The 16,958-nt window shown below is 49.8% G+C and overlaps 2 protein-coding genes across 2 annotated transcripts in view; one reads left to right on the top strand and one right to left on the bottom strand.

Annotated features, from left to right (window-relative positions):
- The window catches only part of TRPC4AP (transient receptor potential cation channel subfamily C member 4 associated protein), a gene marked incomplete at its 5' end in the record, with an annotated part of 38,979 nt that extends 27,185 nt beyond the window's left edge, over positions 1 to 11,794 (top strand). Inside the window, 8 exons of the mRNA XM_059827307.1 lie at positions 1,503 to 1,604; positions 3,441 to 3,524; positions 3,864 to 3,954; positions 4,319 to 4,459; positions 5,990 to 6,098; positions 6,303 to 6,415; positions 6,667 to 6,873; positions 8,648 to 11,794. Coding sequence (XP_059683290.1) covers positions 1,503 to 1,604; positions 3,441 to 3,524; positions 3,864 to 3,954; positions 4,319 to 4,459; positions 5,990 to 6,098; positions 6,303 to 6,415; positions 6,667 to 6,873; positions 8,648 to 8,785 — 985 coding nt within the window. The remainder of the gene's footprint in view (positions 1 to 1,502; positions 1,605 to 3,440; positions 3,525 to 3,863; positions 3,955 to 4,318; positions 4,460 to 5,989; positions 6,099 to 6,302; positions 6,416 to 6,666; positions 6,874 to 8,647) is intronic.
- A 51-nt stretch (positions 11,795 to 11,845) lies between these two features.
- Positions 11,846 to 16,958, bottom strand: part of MYH7B (myosin heavy chain 7B) — a 29,552-nt gene continuing 24,439 nt past the window's right edge. Inside the window, exons 31-42 of the mRNA XM_059827306.1 lie at positions 16,690 to 16,886; positions 16,139 to 16,488; positions 15,190 to 15,314; positions 14,772 to 14,887; positions 14,452 to 14,644; positions 14,156 to 14,359; positions 13,907 to 14,032; positions 13,391 to 13,561; positions 12,976 to 13,080; positions 12,482 to 12,577; positions 12,179 to 12,316; positions 11,846 to 11,977 (exon numbers count right to left, since the gene is read on the bottom strand). Coding sequence (XP_059683289.1) covers positions 11,966 to 11,977; positions 12,179 to 12,316; positions 12,482 to 12,577; positions 12,976 to 13,080; positions 13,391 to 13,561; positions 13,907 to 14,032; positions 14,156 to 14,359; positions 14,452 to 14,644; positions 14,772 to 14,887; positions 15,190 to 15,314; positions 16,139 to 16,488; positions 16,690 to 16,886 — 1,833 coding nt within the window. The 3' untranslated portion in view covers positions 11,846 to 11,965. The remainder of the gene's footprint in view (positions 11,978 to 12,178; positions 12,317 to 12,481; positions 12,578 to 12,975; positions 13,081 to 13,390; positions 13,562 to 13,906; positions 14,033 to 14,155; positions 14,360 to 14,451; positions 14,645 to 14,771; positions 14,888 to 15,189; positions 15,315 to 16,138; positions 16,489 to 16,689; positions 16,887 to 16,958) is intronic.

The raw sequence follows: 16,958 nt of genomic DNA, 5'->3' as shown, positions 1-16,958 counted from the left end.
ATTTCTGTGTAGGTTTTATCTAGTACTGTTAGATATGCGTACTGGAAATATCAGCCTTTTTGATTGTGGAGTATTAAGAATGGGGAGCTGCTGGACATACTGTAAGCTTAAGGGGAAGGCTGACCTATTGTAAATCCTCCATGCGAGACATTGTTTGCCCAGGAATCACTCCAGGTTTTCCAATAAAATCTCTTTAGATGATGTTCCTACTTAAGTGGCTACTACAAAGATCTCAGGCTTGTTTAAACAGAAAACAGCTTTCAGCTGTAGCATTTGAGCAAGTGGAATGTGTGGAATCTGGTTAGGGTTTTTAAACAAATAGTTACATGAACTTTCTATGAAATCACAGATAAGCGGAGTTAGCTGAGGACAGGATGAGAGCAAGTACTTGTATACTAATATTAACTTCAGTAAAATTGTGTATAAACCAAACTTGCAGAATTGTTTATTGCATGGAGAGAGAGGCTGTATTTTCATTACAGAAACCTGTTGATCCAGATCAAAAGGAGCTTCACGTGACAGCCTCAGTGGGTACTTATCTGGAAGATAGTGTTTGAAGCAAGAAGGCATCCCCATCACCTTCCTGGTCTAATAATTTATCTTCTGTGTAGTTGCTATGTTTTGATGAATAGGCTCTCTTTGCATACCCTCACACGCACCACCGCATCCTATGCTCCCTTAGGTTTCCTGAAAATAAATCTGCTGTCTGATTCTGAGCACTTTGAAGTAGGAGGGCTCTAAGGGAGCACGCTGGCATTGGGCAGGGAGTCTGTCAAAGGGAGCCTCTCGACTACATTTCTACTTTTGTCAGACTTGTTCTGCATATAACTTACTTTACAGATAAATTAATTAGTTTTCATTATGGAAAGTTCAGTATTTGATAAAGCATTTCATGCAAATTTCTTGTTTTTATATCCATTCCTGTTTTGTTTTCTACAGTTCATGAAGTTTTTAAATATTTCCAGAGTAAAGAGTTTGCTCAGAGTAATAAAATACCAGGATGATTGAGTACATTTTTTGCAGTTTCTGCTTTCTAACTGAGATTTATTACTGATAAGGAGCATGGTCACTGTAAGGCAGAGAAAAACTGTAGGAAGCTGTGAAAAAGTTTGCTATTGAAGTCTGCTGAAATTCAGCAAAATGTTACTGAGATTTTTTTAAAAATGAGTGCTATCTGGAAGCAAATACTTGCAAAACAAACCATAAAATCCTGAACAGATCAGCAAAGAACCAGCATCTCAAAGCTGGTCAGTGTTGACACTTGCAATTGGCAAATTTTGGAGGAGGCTTAGAAAAAAGCAGCTGGCTGGCCTATCTTGGGAGCATGCTGTGGTGGAGGGGTGTGGAGTGTGAAAGGCTGTGAAGAGCTGGAGAGGTGAAAGCCGATTGCTTAGTCCTGCAGCACTCAGGCACGTGGCTTTACTCTTCATGGAATTGTATGTTTGTCTGCCTCTTGAATTCATCGTATTTTTCTCCCCTACTCCCTAACTGTCTTGCTTTAGGAACAAGTATCTCCTTTTAAACAGCCAAGAACTTAATGAGCTGAGTGCAATCTCCCATAAGGCCAACATCCCTGAAGTTGATGCAGTTGTCAACACAGACAGGTGAGTAGGGATAGAGGGTTTAGGTCAGCAGCTTCTAGTGTTTTGCAAGCACTTATATCAGAGTTTTGATGTCACCTATTTCATTTGAGGTTCTTCTGTCCACCGCACTTGCTCTAATTTCGGTGACATGTTTCAGCAGAAGTGTCTAGGTTTGTGCGATATTCATGGTCATTAGCAAATCTAAAGTGTGCTTGTGCTCAGAGTAAGGCGCTTTAAAAACAAAAGCAACCTGAAATGGGGGGTTTGAGTTCATGGCCCAGACATCATTATGATGTGCTAGGTCTGCCTGTTTGTCTGGCCTTTCTCACTACAGGCATTGCAGACAGATCTGGAAAGTAAAGTGGGATCCCTCTAATGCATGAATCGCTGCTACTAATAAATCTTAGGTTTGAGATTCAGGAGCAGTCTGTGCACACAGAATGTCCATTTCCAGTCTGCATAAACAGGTCCATGTGTGTGTGCTCAGAGTCTGTATTTTAAGAGCAGCTAATAACTAGAGTAAGCTAAATTAGATTAACATGTTAAACCACTTACTCAAATTTAACACTAGAGATTCTGTATCTGTTAGATTGACTATTTTGATTTAATAAGCTCTTTAATACATGATTCTGATGTACAAACCTCACAAGGTGAAACACTGTTTGCGGAATTTAGTTGTCAGAATACTCCCAGAGTATCAGCAGGGACTTGGTCTGCACAGAGCAGATTTACCTCGCTTCAAAAGGTGATTCTCTAAGAGGATTTCTAGATTATAATTATTATCATAATACTGTGCCTAATTGGGAAGAAGTGGTGTCTGTATTACTCGGATCCTTTCCTTCTAAGCACAGGTACCTTTCTGGCTTTATTCAAAAATGAGTAAGTATTTAGGGGGGAAAATTCACCCTGTTAGAAGCACACTGAAAGGAAGTGGATCAAGGGTGTAAGCAAGTTTTCTCAACCTGCAAAGTTGCTCATCTCTCTCAGGTGTTAGTAAGAACAGGCTATCATGCTGCAAGAAAACCACTTCCCACAAGGGCTTTGTCAGCTGGCTGTTGACTGCCCAGCAAAGGTGCTGATACCATATGTAGCCATTAACCTGGGTCCATCTGCAGAATATGCATGCTGGGGTGCTTTTTTAATAGAAGAGTGCCACCTGAAGCATCTTATTCTACCTCTGCAGCATGGTTTGTATAGCCAGACAGGCAGCATTTCTGGCCTAAAATTGGTTTCTTTTCCACCCTTAGTGTTTCGTTTCCATGTAGCTTTTCTTGATGCGTGAGGAGATCACAAGGCATTGCTTCTGCACGAGCTTACTGTAGGTAGATACTCCGCTGAAGATGCTATTTAATACAAGTAGTATTGTAGTGCTGCAGCCTCTGTACTTGTAATAGTACATACAGAGGGCTACCTCATGTAGCATCTAGGTTTCCATACTCTGCTCTGCCTCCTAAACAGAACATAGAGCTTCCTTTACATTTGTTGAACAGAAAAGGCATGGGTTTCTTTCATTCCTCAGCTCAAATGTGGTATATGGTTTTTTTCTAATCTCTTAATTCCTACGAGCTGTGAATTGGAATTTCTGAAATCATTAAAATTGTGAGAGAAAATTAATAATTTTTTTTATGATTTATTTGCAAGTCATGTTGCAGGTATTGCAGATGTTTACTGAAGGCAATGAGGAGAACACTTCCACTGGTAGAACTAGTAACAAAGTTAATTAATATTTGTACTGTATATTTAATACTGGGATTTTGATCATTAAAAGCTCTGAAGAAGAGACTGGATTCAGTGTTCTACAAGGTACAGTGCTTGCCAGCCCTTCCACTCATGCTGTAATTTCTTCACATGCTCTAGGAGTCTTGTCTGTGATGGGAAAAGAGGCTTGTTGACCAGACTGCTTCAGGTCATGAAGAAGGAACCAGCTGAATCCTCCTTCAGGTGGGTTCACTTTGCACTGTAATATGCTGTTTTGAGTTGACTGGGAAGTTGGTTTGTTTTCATACAGCTTACAGCAGTTGAAAATGCTTGACAATCATAAGCTGTGAAAGATCTGGCTTTGTTGCGCTTGGCTACAGTGGCAGTGCGGGTGGAGGAGAATGCCAAAGCTTACGTTGGATCTCATATCCAGTACAGTCAAGTGATTTTCTGCAGGATCAACAGGTCTGAATCCAGCTTCAGACTGGAATGGAACTGATTAGGAAATTTGATTTACGTTATAGTTGTGATAAAATACTCCCCTTGCTCCAAAATTAAAACCTTATTTCTTCTATTTCTCAGGTTTTGGCAAGCAAGGGCAGTTGAAAGTTTTCTGCGTGGCACCACCTCCTATGCAGACCAGATGTTCCTGCTAAAGAGAGGACTTCTGGAGGTAATGAAGTATATGTCAAGCTTCCTCTGTAATGATTGCTATGGAGATACAAGAAGGACTTATCTGTAACAAATTCAAAAGGGTGTAAAAACGTAGTGTTAAATATTCACTGGGAATAGGACAATTTTTGAAAAGTATTCGTGAATTCTGCATCTGGCATCCAGGTGTGGGGTGGCCAGTTCTATGGCCTGCATCACTGGGAAGTTAATTTGATAGAAGACTTACCTGAATTGTTGTCTTTAGTTCTGTCATCTAAGAACTAAAGCTGCAGATAAATGTTTTAAATAGGGATTAAATCAGAATCTGTGCTGTACTGCTGGCTTGGGCTAAACTGTGGCAATAACATGTTTTCCTCCCATGCCAGCATATTCTCTACTGCATTGTTGATAGTGAGTGCAAGTCACGAGATGTGCTTCAGAGTTACTTTGACCTTCTGGGAGAACTGATGAAATTCAATATTGATGCATTCAAGAGGTTCAACAAGTACATCAACACAGATGAGAAGGTAAATATTTGTAAAAGCTGTCACCAGTGGGTCAAATTACACTGTCTTATAACCAAACGTAGCACTAAGAACTGAGACTCATTTGCTGATTTTGGTGTGATTGTTGAGCTTGGTGCACAATAAACACTAAGGAGTGAGCTGCCAACGTCTCTTCACAAGCATGTATGTTGCTGCGTGCACTGGTGTTTTCAGAAGTGCTCCCAGCTGTTCTGAGTCAGCAAGCGCTGAGCTGTTCAGAAAACGTCCTGTTACGTGATCAGGCAGGTCTAAGGTCAGGGATGAAAGATGGTAGAACATTTCCTGTGAAGTCACTGGGTTTTGGGTTAGGCTGATAGTTGTGGACATTGAGACAGGCTCCAAAAAAATCTTTTACTGGAGCTTGGAGGGGGCATTCTTCATGGAGATGACTTAAAATATTCATTAATATTTGATACTGCAAAAAGACATATCTTATCTTTTGATGTTATTTGAACTTAGAGGCATTTTAAGAAGTGGCTGATGTAATGACATATAAAACTTAATTGCATATGTAGATCAAGAATGGGCAGCTCTTTATGCAAAGTGGTTTCGTGCTCGTGCACTTTGTGCAAGTAACATCAGCTCTTGGGTAGGTTTTGAATGACCTCATACTCTTGTTTATGTTACTGCAATTTTTCTCTGGTTGCTGTTAGGTCTGCAGACCTTGGAGAATAGAAGCAGAGATGTATTTAAAAGAAAGATGTATTTAATTTCATGTTGTTTTCTGGTAAATGAACTCACATGTTCTAGAGGATCTGTCTCTATATTTTGTGTGTGTTTCCTTTTTATTGATCTATAACAAGTGTAGGAAAACACGGAGTTGGAGGAACTACAGAGGCCAGCAGCCATGCTGTCTTGTCTCCCTCTTTCAAAACAAATAGTGTATGAAATCTGGGTCTCATTGAAGTGACATAGCTTCAAAAGAGATTTTAATGGTGCCAGGACTTTGGCATTTATCTGTTCCATAGTGTTTTTAAGGTACTTGCTACAGGGATCTTTTGGCTAGCCCTCAATGCCAGCATTGGCTTGGGCTGGATGAGGCAGGCCTGGGAGTGTGTATCTCCTGTTATTCTTGTGTTAGAGATTACTCAGGGTCATTACCTTTTTGGTTTTTTGGCATTCAGAACATAACTCTTGTTTCTGAAGGGAAGGGGAAATTGTCCACGTCTGTGATGCCTTATGTTGGTAAAGTGCATGTTTTAGGTGCTTGTGCTCAGAATTCAAAGCAGTCTCTCCAGTAACCTTCAAGACCTGTGCTCTTTCAGTGTCGAAAATCTAGAGACTGCTTACTGTTGTCCTACTGGCCAAACTGTGTTTGTAGCTCTTCCTACTTGGGTTCGCTGACCTGTTCCCCTTGTGCCAACAGAGTAATTGGTTTAGTACACCTCTTGGCCATATGCATTCTGAAAAGGGTATAAAATGCTGTTCTGTCGAACCTCATCTGTGTGTGTTCATGTAGGATGAATTTTTTGTTTGTTTTTTAATGCAACACTAAAAAGTATTTCTCTTTAGTTCCAGATATTTTTAAATCAGATCAACAGTTCACTGGTTGACTCAAACATGCTTGTTCGCTGCATTACGCTGTCCCTGGACCGATTTGAGAATCAGTCTGATGCTAAAGGTAAAGAATAAGAAATGGGAAGGTGTTTGGTAGTGATAATGATTATTTTAAGTCTGGGCTTTGAAAATTTTGGTTTTAGACTGAGAAATGCCACCCTGCAGGTTTGTTGCTACAGTCTGAGCACGAGTTCTTACTGCCATATTGCTTGGACCAATGTGTCTGAACTTCAAGCACCTGATGATTGTCTTTTTCCTCTTGCTGCAGTTGCAGAAGTCCTGTCAGAGTGCCGCCTGTTATCATATATGTCCCAGATGTCCATGAGAATGTCCTTTCTTTTCCGTCTCATTAATATTATTCATGTACAGACGCTTACACAGGTAAAGAGCTGACAGTAACTTTGCAGTTACCTTGCTGATACTGTGTAGTGGTGAACTGGGCTGGGAGCAGGGAGGAACCTGGCTTCTCTTGAGGATACCCATGTCCCTTCTTTCTTGATACATGTAGGAGCACCTCCTCTGCATGCTTACCATGAGCACATTTTGTAAGGATATGTGTACAACCGATATCTCAAGGTGTTATGTTTTTTTTGTTATTGTTGTTTGACCTACTGTGTCATTTTTACTTCTAGGAAAATGTCAGTTGTTTGAACACAAGTTTAGTTATCCTAATGCTGGCCCGAAGGAAAGAAAAGCTACCTTTTTATCTGCGCACTTTGCAACAGATGGAATATACAGAAAAATACCCAGGCTTCATCCTGAACAACTTCCACAGTCTCCTGCGATTCTGGCAACAGCATTACCTCAACAAGGATAAAGACAGCACCTGCTTAGAAAATGTATGTGAACCTCTTACTATAGCAAGAATCAATCATAGCAATATCTGCCTACTGGTCACCTAGCGAAAATGGGAAGTGAGAGGTTGTGAAGGGAAAGAAGGGAGCAAGTTCTGCCCCCCAGTGTAACTTCCTGTAGTGCTTTTCACACCATCTTACCCAGTCAGGTCCCTTCTGCAGAAGGAACTGTTCTGTCAGACTACCACGAGGCAGGTGCTGTGTTTCCCTGCAAACAAGACCTTAAGTTGTGGCTCTGGCACACGGAAGTGAGACTTGCCAGTGCTGAGCGGGTTTGAGAGGCAGGGCTGGCGAGATGGCCAGCCCTGCACAGGGATGTGGAGGCAGGACAGAATCCAGCTCCCAGACTAATTAGGACCTTAACCAGGCTGTCTGCTCTCTTCATGGTGTGGCAAACAGTGCAGGAAAAGTATCTGGTAAGGCTGCTAGAAGACAAGGCAGCTGCCCTGTGGAAAGCAGCCTGCGAGTTTCCACTCCATAGCTGGTCTGTCTTGGGCACTGAGAAGAGGAAGAAATGACCCGTAATGAGAAGGTGACTCCCTTGTATATGCCCTAGAAGGATGAAGTAAGGTTGCACAGGTTTCTTCCTTGACTTTTCAGTGATTGGGTGGCAGCTTTAACAGATTTTTAATGTGTTCATGGAAAAGCCCTTCTTCTCTGGTGTGCACGTACACTGCAGCACACAGCCCCACGGCTGTGACGTGAGTGCAGTGCAGGCAGTCTCCTGTAGACGAGGTACCTGAAGAGGAGCAGTATTGGCTTTGGAAGTAGTTAAAATAAGAAGCTTGAGTTCCCCAGAAAGGAGGAGTGTGATGGAGGGAGTCCGCATGGGAAGGAGTAGCTGCACTGAACAGTGCAAGCTTGTAATGCTTTTCTCTCCGCCTCAATTAGTGCATTCCGGTTCCTGCTTGGGTCAGTGCTGGGCTGAGCCAGTCAGACCAGGGGAGCGGCACGGTGGCGTGGGGCCTGCAGTGCCCGGGCGCTCTGTTGCGATGTTCATGCCATGGTTTGACACGTCCACGGTGCGCTGAGGTGCTGGGCTGCAGAGGGGAGATGCTGCCGAGACCAAAGCTCTCTGCTATTGCTGCATTTCAGGGTCGCATCATGCTGTGCATGCACACTGCAGTACTTGTGTCCTGGGCCACTGGTGGGGTGGAAATAAGTAGTTGTCCAGTGTGTAAAGGCTTTGTGTAATACATGATGTGATGTAGGGCTGCCAGAGAGGCCTTTTGGCCTTAAGAGAATGATGCAGGGGGTATGTGAGCAGGGAGGGTGTATTGTCTTTGTATCTTACCTAGGAGTGGGAGCTACTGCCAGCTTTGGCTTGATCTGCAGCACCGCAGCATCCCAGTTTGTGTTTGGACTGGACAGCAAAGGAGGAGTTTGGGCTTGTGTGTGTACTGCTCACGGGGCAGCCCTGCCTGCCGGCCCACGCAGGCTCGCCGGGGTGGCGATCACCCTGCACTGCTCTCAGCAGGGCTATAGCTGCCACAGGTGCTGGGAGTCCCTGCCTGTAGCTGGATGGTGGGAGCTGGTTATAGGAGGTGTAGTAGGTTCGGCATCCACCCCTTCTGCTCCATGCCCCGGGGAGGATGGGCTGAATGGTGGATCAGAGGTGTGAAACTGTGTGGCTGGTGAAGTCAGGCTTGAATAGGAAGCAATTTTCAGTTCCCTCCGCTGAATGCCTTTAGGGTGTGTCTTCTGCTGCATGTTGGTGCCTGTGGACCACACTAACCAGCCTCTTCATCTCTTCCCGCAGAGCTCTTGTATTAGTTTTACCTACTGGAAAGAGACTGTATCTATACTGCTCAGTCCAGACCGGACATCCCCCTGTGCCATAGTTAGCTACATCGACGAGGCATATATGGACATTGACAGAGACTTTTCTGAGGAGTAATTCTTCGCTCTGGCTTCTGATGGACAGCGCTTGGAGGGTACCTCGCAGCCCGTGGATTTTCAGGGATACGCTGTGTAGTGTGTGTGTGCGTGTGCGGCTTGGAACCGTGGAGCGTTACTGCATTGTCAAAACCCCAGCCCCCTCCCGGTCCCCACCTCTGATCTCTAATGGATGAGACTTTGAAAGCTCTCTGGGCAACACATTCAGGGATGTATCTTCCAGTTGTTCTGGGATAAAAATAATCACCCGCAAAAACCAGCCTCTTTATTTTTACTTTTTCTCTCTCCTAGTCCAGCGTGGCTGGTCAGAGAATTTTTTTGCTGACAGATGAGGATACTCTGTATGTGCCAATTTAGTTGTGGCTCTCTTTCATGGCTACCAGAATTAGCAAGTCAAAAAGCACAGAAATTGCCCTCCAAATGTGAGGTCCAAGGAGCCAGTCTGACTGGGACCCCGACACACCAGCCACGTGCAGAGCCACCATGAGGACTCCCTTCAGGTGTAACTCTTCTGTGGGGGTTTGGAATCAGGGGTTTAGGGTTGGTTAGAGTGTGAGTGTGTGTGCGCGTGTGTGTGCTTTTAATTCCTGAGAGCCCCAGCTCCAGTCACCTCTTTACCATCTACTTTTGGATCATTTGGTACTAAATCTTGTCTGTCTGTGCGTTAGGAGAGAACCTCTGCTCCTGCTGTCTTTCCCGCAGATCCTTCCCATCTGAAGGCGTTTTACAATGCTGTGGAGAACAGAGACATTTCAGCAGTGGTGGAATTGCAACAGGGGTTGGCTTTTTCACGGAGCACTAGCATTAAAATGTACTAATTTTTTAAACTTGCGGCTTGTCCCTTCTTGGGTAACTAATCTGGTTTTAAAATCCTTTTCAGGACCATTGCTCTTGATGCTAAACCTGCTATGCCTGGAAGTCTTAGGTCAGTCTCTGCTTTCAGTCCTTAATATCAACACACACATTAATCTTGAAGTGCAATATTTACTGGAGATGTCAGTTTTTTCCTGGATCTATTTTAATCAGAATGTGTTAAATGCTGGGAATAAACTCTCCTGGTTGAAAGTAACTTTGTAGGATACATTGGGAAAGGGGGAATCAGGTTTTGGCAGTCTCCATTGCCAAACCTGCACATGTCCTGCCTGCTCACCAATGTTAGTTGTGTTGCCCCAAGACAGACAGATTCCCAGGAGTGAAATACAGTCTGAAGTCCTGAGCCACTGTGTTTAAGTCAAAAAATATGTGTCTTGCAGCTCCAGCTAAAAGAAGCCCGTTTCCTTTGAAACATGCATCTGAATTTTTTAAAATTTTCTTAACTTATTTGATGAGATGACTTGACTTCAGCTCTGGAGAGGGACCGGGGGCGAGGATGTCCCAGAGCTGTAGCCTTTTGTCTCTAATCTTTGCCAGCAGAATGAAACCCACTCTGAGGATCCCTGTGCAGGGGCCTGGATGAGTGAATGAGGCTTCCAGCCCTGGGTGCAGGACTTGCTCTCTTAAGTCACCCTTCTCTCACTGATCTCACACTTCGGTCTCCTGCTCTGGACTCTGCGTGCAGGGTGGTCAGAGCTGCTGAGCTTGTGCATAAACCTGGAGCCTTGCAGGAGCTCCTGGGGATCCTTGTGTCCCTCCCTGGGCGCTGAATCCCCTGGGCAGGCTCTGCCTCGCTCCAGTGAGGTTACCCGGGTCGCACCCCTTGTGTCGGGGAGCTCCTCGCTATGGCAGCTGCAACTCTCTGTTCTTCTTCAGGTCACCCCCACCCTGCCCCTTCCCTCCCCTGAGCTAATTTCTTTCTCATCTGTACTCTTTTGTTCTTGGGTATTTGTGTTTTTGGTGTATCTTTGCTTCTTCTTAACTGTAATAGATGTACACTTAAAATAAATGCTTCAAATTAAAAGGCTTTTAAGTTAAGGGATGCCTTTTCCATAGTCTAGTTAATTGGTGCATCCGATGATTGCTGCTATAAACCTGCAGAGTCTCATTTACATCTCTGTATTTATGTAACGTACAGTTAGGGGCCCAGCCGCGTCTTTCCTTGGCTGTCGGCCGAGCTGAAATCACGCCAGCGTGCCTTCTGGCTCGCGGGTCCCTCCTCCCCAGCCCGCGGGAGCACAGTAACTTTGGGTCCTCGCTTGCCAGCAGCAGCTTGGCTTTGCTTTCGCCTTCAGGTTGACGCAGGAGGCCGAGCTGGCCATCTGCAGAGAGGGCGCAGGAAAGAAACCTGCAGCAGCTCCTCCAGCAACGGAGTGTGCTGGTCTCCAGGGGAAAGGCTCTGCCTGCAGCAGGCCAGGGCATGAGCGTGCAGGGAGGGTCACAGGCAAACTTTAACTGGGGACCATGTTCCTGTGGGCTCATCTCTCCATGCCAGATGCCTCAAGAATCTCATTTTGAGAGGGACTGGACAGGTCTGTCCTTCATCCTTGTTTGGTCTTACGGAGAGCACGGGGAGGACGTGTCCTGTGTGGTGCTGAGGAGAGCTCGCTGGCTTCCGCGGAGGTTGCAGCAGGCTGCGCGCTGGGGCGGAGGTGGGACCCCATCACTAACAAATACTTCTGGAAGTCTGCACTATCCCCATGGATTGCTGAGGTTCGTGCTGCCCAGATTAATGCCAATTTACTAACTGCAAATAAACCTATTAAATGGAAACTATTAAAGAAATCTATTTTAAAGAAATGAGTGGAGATGTCTTTCTTTGCAGTCCCTTTGCCAAAGCTGTAACACCCCTCCCATTGCCCTGCAGGACTGTAGTTAGGATTTTTATGTTCTCCCCAGGAGTAATGGTTTTGGTGAGGTCTGTTCTACCCTCAGCTCTGGTCCCCTGCAGCTGAGGTAGGGCTAAAGTGTTTTGGTGGGAAGGGATGAGGAAAGGGCTCTTTTCCCAAACTGCACCTAAAGCCTGGAGCCAGCTTGGGCCATAGAGCAGGGAGAGGGGAGGCCTGTGCCTCTCTCCTGTCCCTGCCTGGCTGTGAAAGAGGTCCCCAAAGACCCCAGCTTGCCCCCCACATCTCCAACAGCAGAGGCCAAGGCCCTGGTTACCCCCTGACAAATACAATGGAGCAAGTCCTGGCAGATCTACATTTATTCACGCAGTGCAAAGCTGGCAGTGACTGTTGCAGCCATTTGCCTCCACGCTACAGCAGGCAGCTGAGGACAGGGCAGAGCAGCGCAGGCAGCTGGGCTCTTACTCCTCGTGCTGGCAAAAAAACCAAAAGGGCTTTGGTGAGGGCCTGGAGGCAGGGAGCACTTGCCACCCTTCAGGTCCTGGCAGCAGTGGCAGGTGAGGATGGCAGCACCCAGCAGGATGAGGCTGTGGGCTGTACAGCTGCTCCTCCGGCTCCAGGGATGGCAGGAGCCCCTGCCCTGCCTCCCCCTCTCCACGGCTGGGTGGGCTTACCTTGGAGGTGATGACCTCCCTGGTGCGGGCACGCAGCTTGTTGACCTGTGTCTCAGCGATGTCGGCACGCTCCTCGGCATCATCCAGCTCGTGCTGCACCTTGCGGTACTTCACCAAGTTGGAGTTGGCCTGCTGCTCCTGGATGGAGCAAGGGGAGAGGTAGGTGTGTGGGGCACAGCTGGGACACCCGGCTGCAAGCTCCCTGTGCCAACCTCGTGGCCCCTTTCCCTTGCATCCATCCCAGGCAGCCCTGGGGAAGGCCAGCACTGTCTTCCAGCCTGGGAGGAGAGCTGCAGCACTTACCGCCTCTTCAAACTGGCGTTTGTAGCTCTTGACCTTGCTCTGCAGCTTGTCGATCAGGTCCTGCATCCGCGTCAGGTTCTTCCGGTCTTCCTCAGCCTGCAAGTGCCCCAGCCCCATTAGCAGGACCCCGGCAGGCCCCGCAGCTCAGGCTCCAGCTGCCCCAATACCTTCATCCAGGAGCCTCAGTGGTGCCAGGGCCCTTAACACTCAGAGAGCACCACCCCACCCCACCGACCCACCCACCAGCCCCACGTCCCCTGCTCCCCCAGCACCCAGCTTAGGAGGTGTCAGCAAAGGGGCAAGACAGAAACACAGAGCAGGTGGTGGCTGTTGGGACAGGGAGCTGCCCATCCTGTCCTTGTCGGTCCCAGCACAACGCCCAGAACAAGCCAGGGCTGTGCTGGGCTGGAGGGGGGTGTTGGATAACACAAGGGAGCACAGGGAGAGCTGGGCCAAGTCCTGCTGGGCTGGAGCTGTGCCCGGTGCTGCCGTACCTGGTAGCTCAGCTCCTTGACCCTCCGCTCATACTTGCGAATGCCCTTCTGGGCTTCAGCCGTCTTCTTCTGCTCCATATCCAGCTCTCCCTCCAGCTCCCGCACCTGCAGGGGGATAGAGGCTAGCTCAGCACTCTGCTCCTCAGCACCAGCCCCAGCTAAGGTAAAATCACTTTCCCCAGATCAGAGATGTCACAGCCCAGGCTAAGCCACCCCAAGCAAAGGCTGGAAGCCAGCCCCTGCAGGTCCTCAGGGACTGTCCCTCAGTGCCCACGGCCCCCCTGGGGCACCGCCTGGACCCAGGGGGATGGGGCAGTGCCAGTGCCCTGCAGAGCTTGGTGCCACAGGGGCTGGGGCAGTGCCAAGAACCAGCTCCTAGGTGGCACAGATGGGGATCAAGCCCCGGTCACCTCACCCTGGCCTCCAGCTTCTGGATCTGCTTCTTGCCCCCCTTGAGAGCAATCTGCTCCGCTTCGTCCAGGCGCATCTGCAGGTCCTTGATGGTCTGCTCCATGTTCTTCTTCATCCGCTCCAGGTGCGCACTCGTGTCCTGCTCCTTCTTCAGCTCCTCTGCCATCATGGCAGCCTGCAAGGCCAAGAGCAGAGAGGCATCACCACAAGGCCAGGCAGCCCTGCCAGACACAGCTGCTCAATGGAGAAGTTCTGAGACCCACCCAGGCACTCACACGCTCCAAATCACCACTGAGAACGGTCACAGTTAATACAGATTAGCAAGATTTACATGGAAGAATATTTAATCGGGTCAGGGAGGGGAGAGGGGTCATCTGTGTTTTTATTTCTTAAATATTTCTCTCTATTCCAGAAGGGTCCATTTCTCGCTGGAAAAGGTCCTCTCCTCCCACCCACCAGCCCCACAGGGTGCTGGGCACCCTTGCCAAACCATACAGCACCAACCCCACCATGCTCTTACGTCTGTGATAGCCTTCTTCGCCTTCTCCTCTGCGTTGCGGCACTCCTGCACTGCATCCTCCACCTCGCTGCTCAGCTGTGAGATGTCAGTCTCCAGCTTCTTCTTTTGGTTGATCAGGCCCGTATTCTGCGGACAGAGCAGGTTCAGTGCCACAGTGACCAGCCATTCACCGCAGCCAGTGGCTCTGCTACTGGACAGGCTCCTGGCTCTCCAGTGCCAGCAGAGACACCAGACTTGGCAGTCCCTCACCTGGGAGTGGAGCAGGTTGACCCGCTCCGTGGCCTCCAGCAGCTCCTGCTCCGCCAGCTTCCTGCTCCTCTCTGCCTGCTCGAGCGCTGCCCGCAGCTCCTCCACCTCCGCCAGCAGCAGGTTGTTGCGGCGCTCCAGGGCGGCCGCCTGCTCCTTCAGGTCATCATTGTGGCGTTGCGTGTCATCCAACTCGATTTGCAGGTCCTGCCGAGCAGCACAAGGTCAGTGGGGACAGGAGGGAGCCGTGGCTGACAGCGGGGACAGCATCGAGCCCATCCCACCCGCGGCGACCCAACCTTGATCTGGGCTTGGAGCTGGCGGCCCAGTTTCTGGAACTCGGCGGCCTGGCGGTTGGCATGGCTTAGCTGGATCTCCATCTCGTTCAGGTCTCCCTCCATCTTCTTCCTCAGCCGGACAGCCTCATTCTTGGCCCGGGCTTCCGCATCCAGCGTGGCCTGCATGGAGTCCATGGCGCGCTGGTGGTTGCGCCTGCAGGAGGGACAATGTGTCAGCCCCATCTGCCCAGGGACACCCAGTCCGGGGCAGCCCCATCAGGGCCATGGTGCCAGCTCTGCCCCTGCCACGATGGCCCAGCCCATCCCCTCTCAGCACACACCTCAGGTTCTCAAACTCCTCGTCCTTCTCTGCCAGCTTCCTGTCCACATCAGCCTTGATCTGGTTCAGCTCCAGCTGGATGCGCAGCGTCTTGCTCTCCTCATGCTCCAGGGCCCCCTAGAGACAGTGGCCGCTGTGGGAAGGTCTCCGGGGGGATCTCCCCAGCCACCCCAGCCTGGCCTTCCACCCAGCCCAGAGCTACGGGGAGCAGGGCAGGTGGAGCCACCCCAGTGCCTTGCTGCAGTTGCACAGCCCCCCTGAGCCGGGTGCCCAGGGGTGCCAGCCCAGCTCAGCATTGTCACTCTGCCAGCACAGTGTGTGTTGCTGCTCCAGCAGCACCCAACCACTGCTGCAGGGTGGGCCAGGGGCTCTTGAGGACAGTGGGCACATGCAAGCATCAGTGGGGAACAAGGACCCACCTCAGCCTCCTCCAGAGCTGCCTGGATATCGCTCTTCTCACTCTCCAGGGCTTTCTTCAGCTTCTCCAGCTCATGGATGGTTTTGCCACTCAGACTGATCTGGTCAGTCAGATCAGCAATTTCCTCTGGCAGGGATGGAAAGGCGTTTGGTCAGGAACGAGTTTGCAGGGCCAGGCCCACGCAGGTGACTTCCCCATGCCCCTGCCCATGCTCGGCTGATGCCCCCTCAGCCCTTTGGAGCGCAGCCGAGGCTGCGCTTGGGGACATTGCTAGGCCCTGCTGTGCTCCCCTGCAGTCTGGGTGAGGGAGAGGGCATGGGAGAGGCACTCCAGGACAAGAGGAAACAGCCTCAAGTTGCGCCAGGGGAGGTTTTGGCTGGATATTAGGAAAAATTTCTGTCCTGAAAGAGTGGTGAAGCACTGGAAGAGGCTGCCCAGGGAGGTGGTGGAGTCACCATCCCTGGAGGTGTTCAAGGAACGCGTGGATGTGGCACTGCGGGACATGGTTTAGTGGGCATGGGGGGGTTGGGTTGATGGTTGGACTTGATGCTTACAGGTCTTTTCCAACCTCAGTGATTCTGTGATTAAGGACCCATGGAGACCTGCTGGTCTAAGAGCAACACCCCCAAGCCAGTGTCGTGCCCCAGCCATGGCACTTCTGGCAGCAAAACCTGCACCATTTGGAAATAAGAGCCACAAGAAACAAGATGCTGCCTGTTGGCCCAGAGTGCCCGCAGCAAGAGGGCAGGACACATGCTGGCTTCCTGGCCGGGCTGCTGCATCCCTCCCAGGAGGAGATGGGCCAGGCTTTGCTGAACAGCAAGGTCTGCTCCCTGCCTACAAGGGCCCCCTGTCCCACCACATGGCTGAGGAGATGGGAGCCCCAGGCTGGCTGTGAGAGCACGACCCTGGGCAGACAGTCCAAGCGGGGAGCCTGAGCCCAGTCCTACCCTGCAGGTTCTTGTTCTCCCTCTTGAGGGTCTCCAGGTTGTCCAGGGACTCCTCGTAGGCGTTCTTGAGCTTGAAGAGCTCTGTGCTCAGGCTACGTGACTCCTTCTGTGACGCCTCCAGCTCCGCCTGGGTCTCCTCATACTTTTGCTTCCACTCGGCTAGGATCCTGTCAAAGTTACGCTGCTTCTTGTCCAGGGCAGCACAGGCCGAGTTGGCACGCTCCAGGTCCACTGAGAGGTCCTCGATCTCTGTCTGCAGCCGGTGCTTGGTCTTTTCCAGTGAGGAGCACTTGGCATGGGCAGCCTCCACTGCCTCCTCTGCCTCCTGCAGCCGGATGGCCAGCTTCTTCCTGCCGATGGCAGCAAGCAGTGAGCACTCCCAGCCCAAGTGTCATCCCACCCCACCGCTCTGAGGAGGGGAGGCCACAGCCTGCCCAAACAGCCTCAAATCCAGGCAGGAGGGTGCAGTCTCACCCTGGGGTCTGGGAAAGCCCCATCCTTGAACGGAAATCTGCCACCTGCAAGGAACAGACTCTTGCCATGAGACTTACTTGGCTTCCTCCAGCTCCTCTGTCCTCTGGATGGCATCCGTCTCATATTTGGTTCTCCACTGGGCTACTTCTGCATTGGCCTTGGACAAATTCCTCTGGAGCTCACTCTTGGCCTCCACCTCCTCCTCATACTGCTCCCGCAGCAGGTCGCAGTCATGTCGGGAGGCTTGCAGGGCATGGGCCAGGGCGTTCTTGCTCTGAGGAAGGGAGTGCTCATGAGAGGAAGCAGCTGGCCCCAGGCTCCGGGACACCGGCTGTGGCACACAGAC

Source organism: Gavia stellata, chromosome 20 (genome assembly GCF_030936135.1).
Source record: "Gavia stellata isolate bGavSte3 chromosome 20, bGavSte3.hap2, whole genome shotgun sequence".
NCBI lineage: Eukaryota > Metazoa > Chordata > Aves > Gaviiformes > Gaviidae > Gavia > Gavia stellata.
The sequence above is the reverse complement of the archived record's forward strand: the minus strand, read 5'-3'. Positions and strand labels throughout refer to the sequence as shown.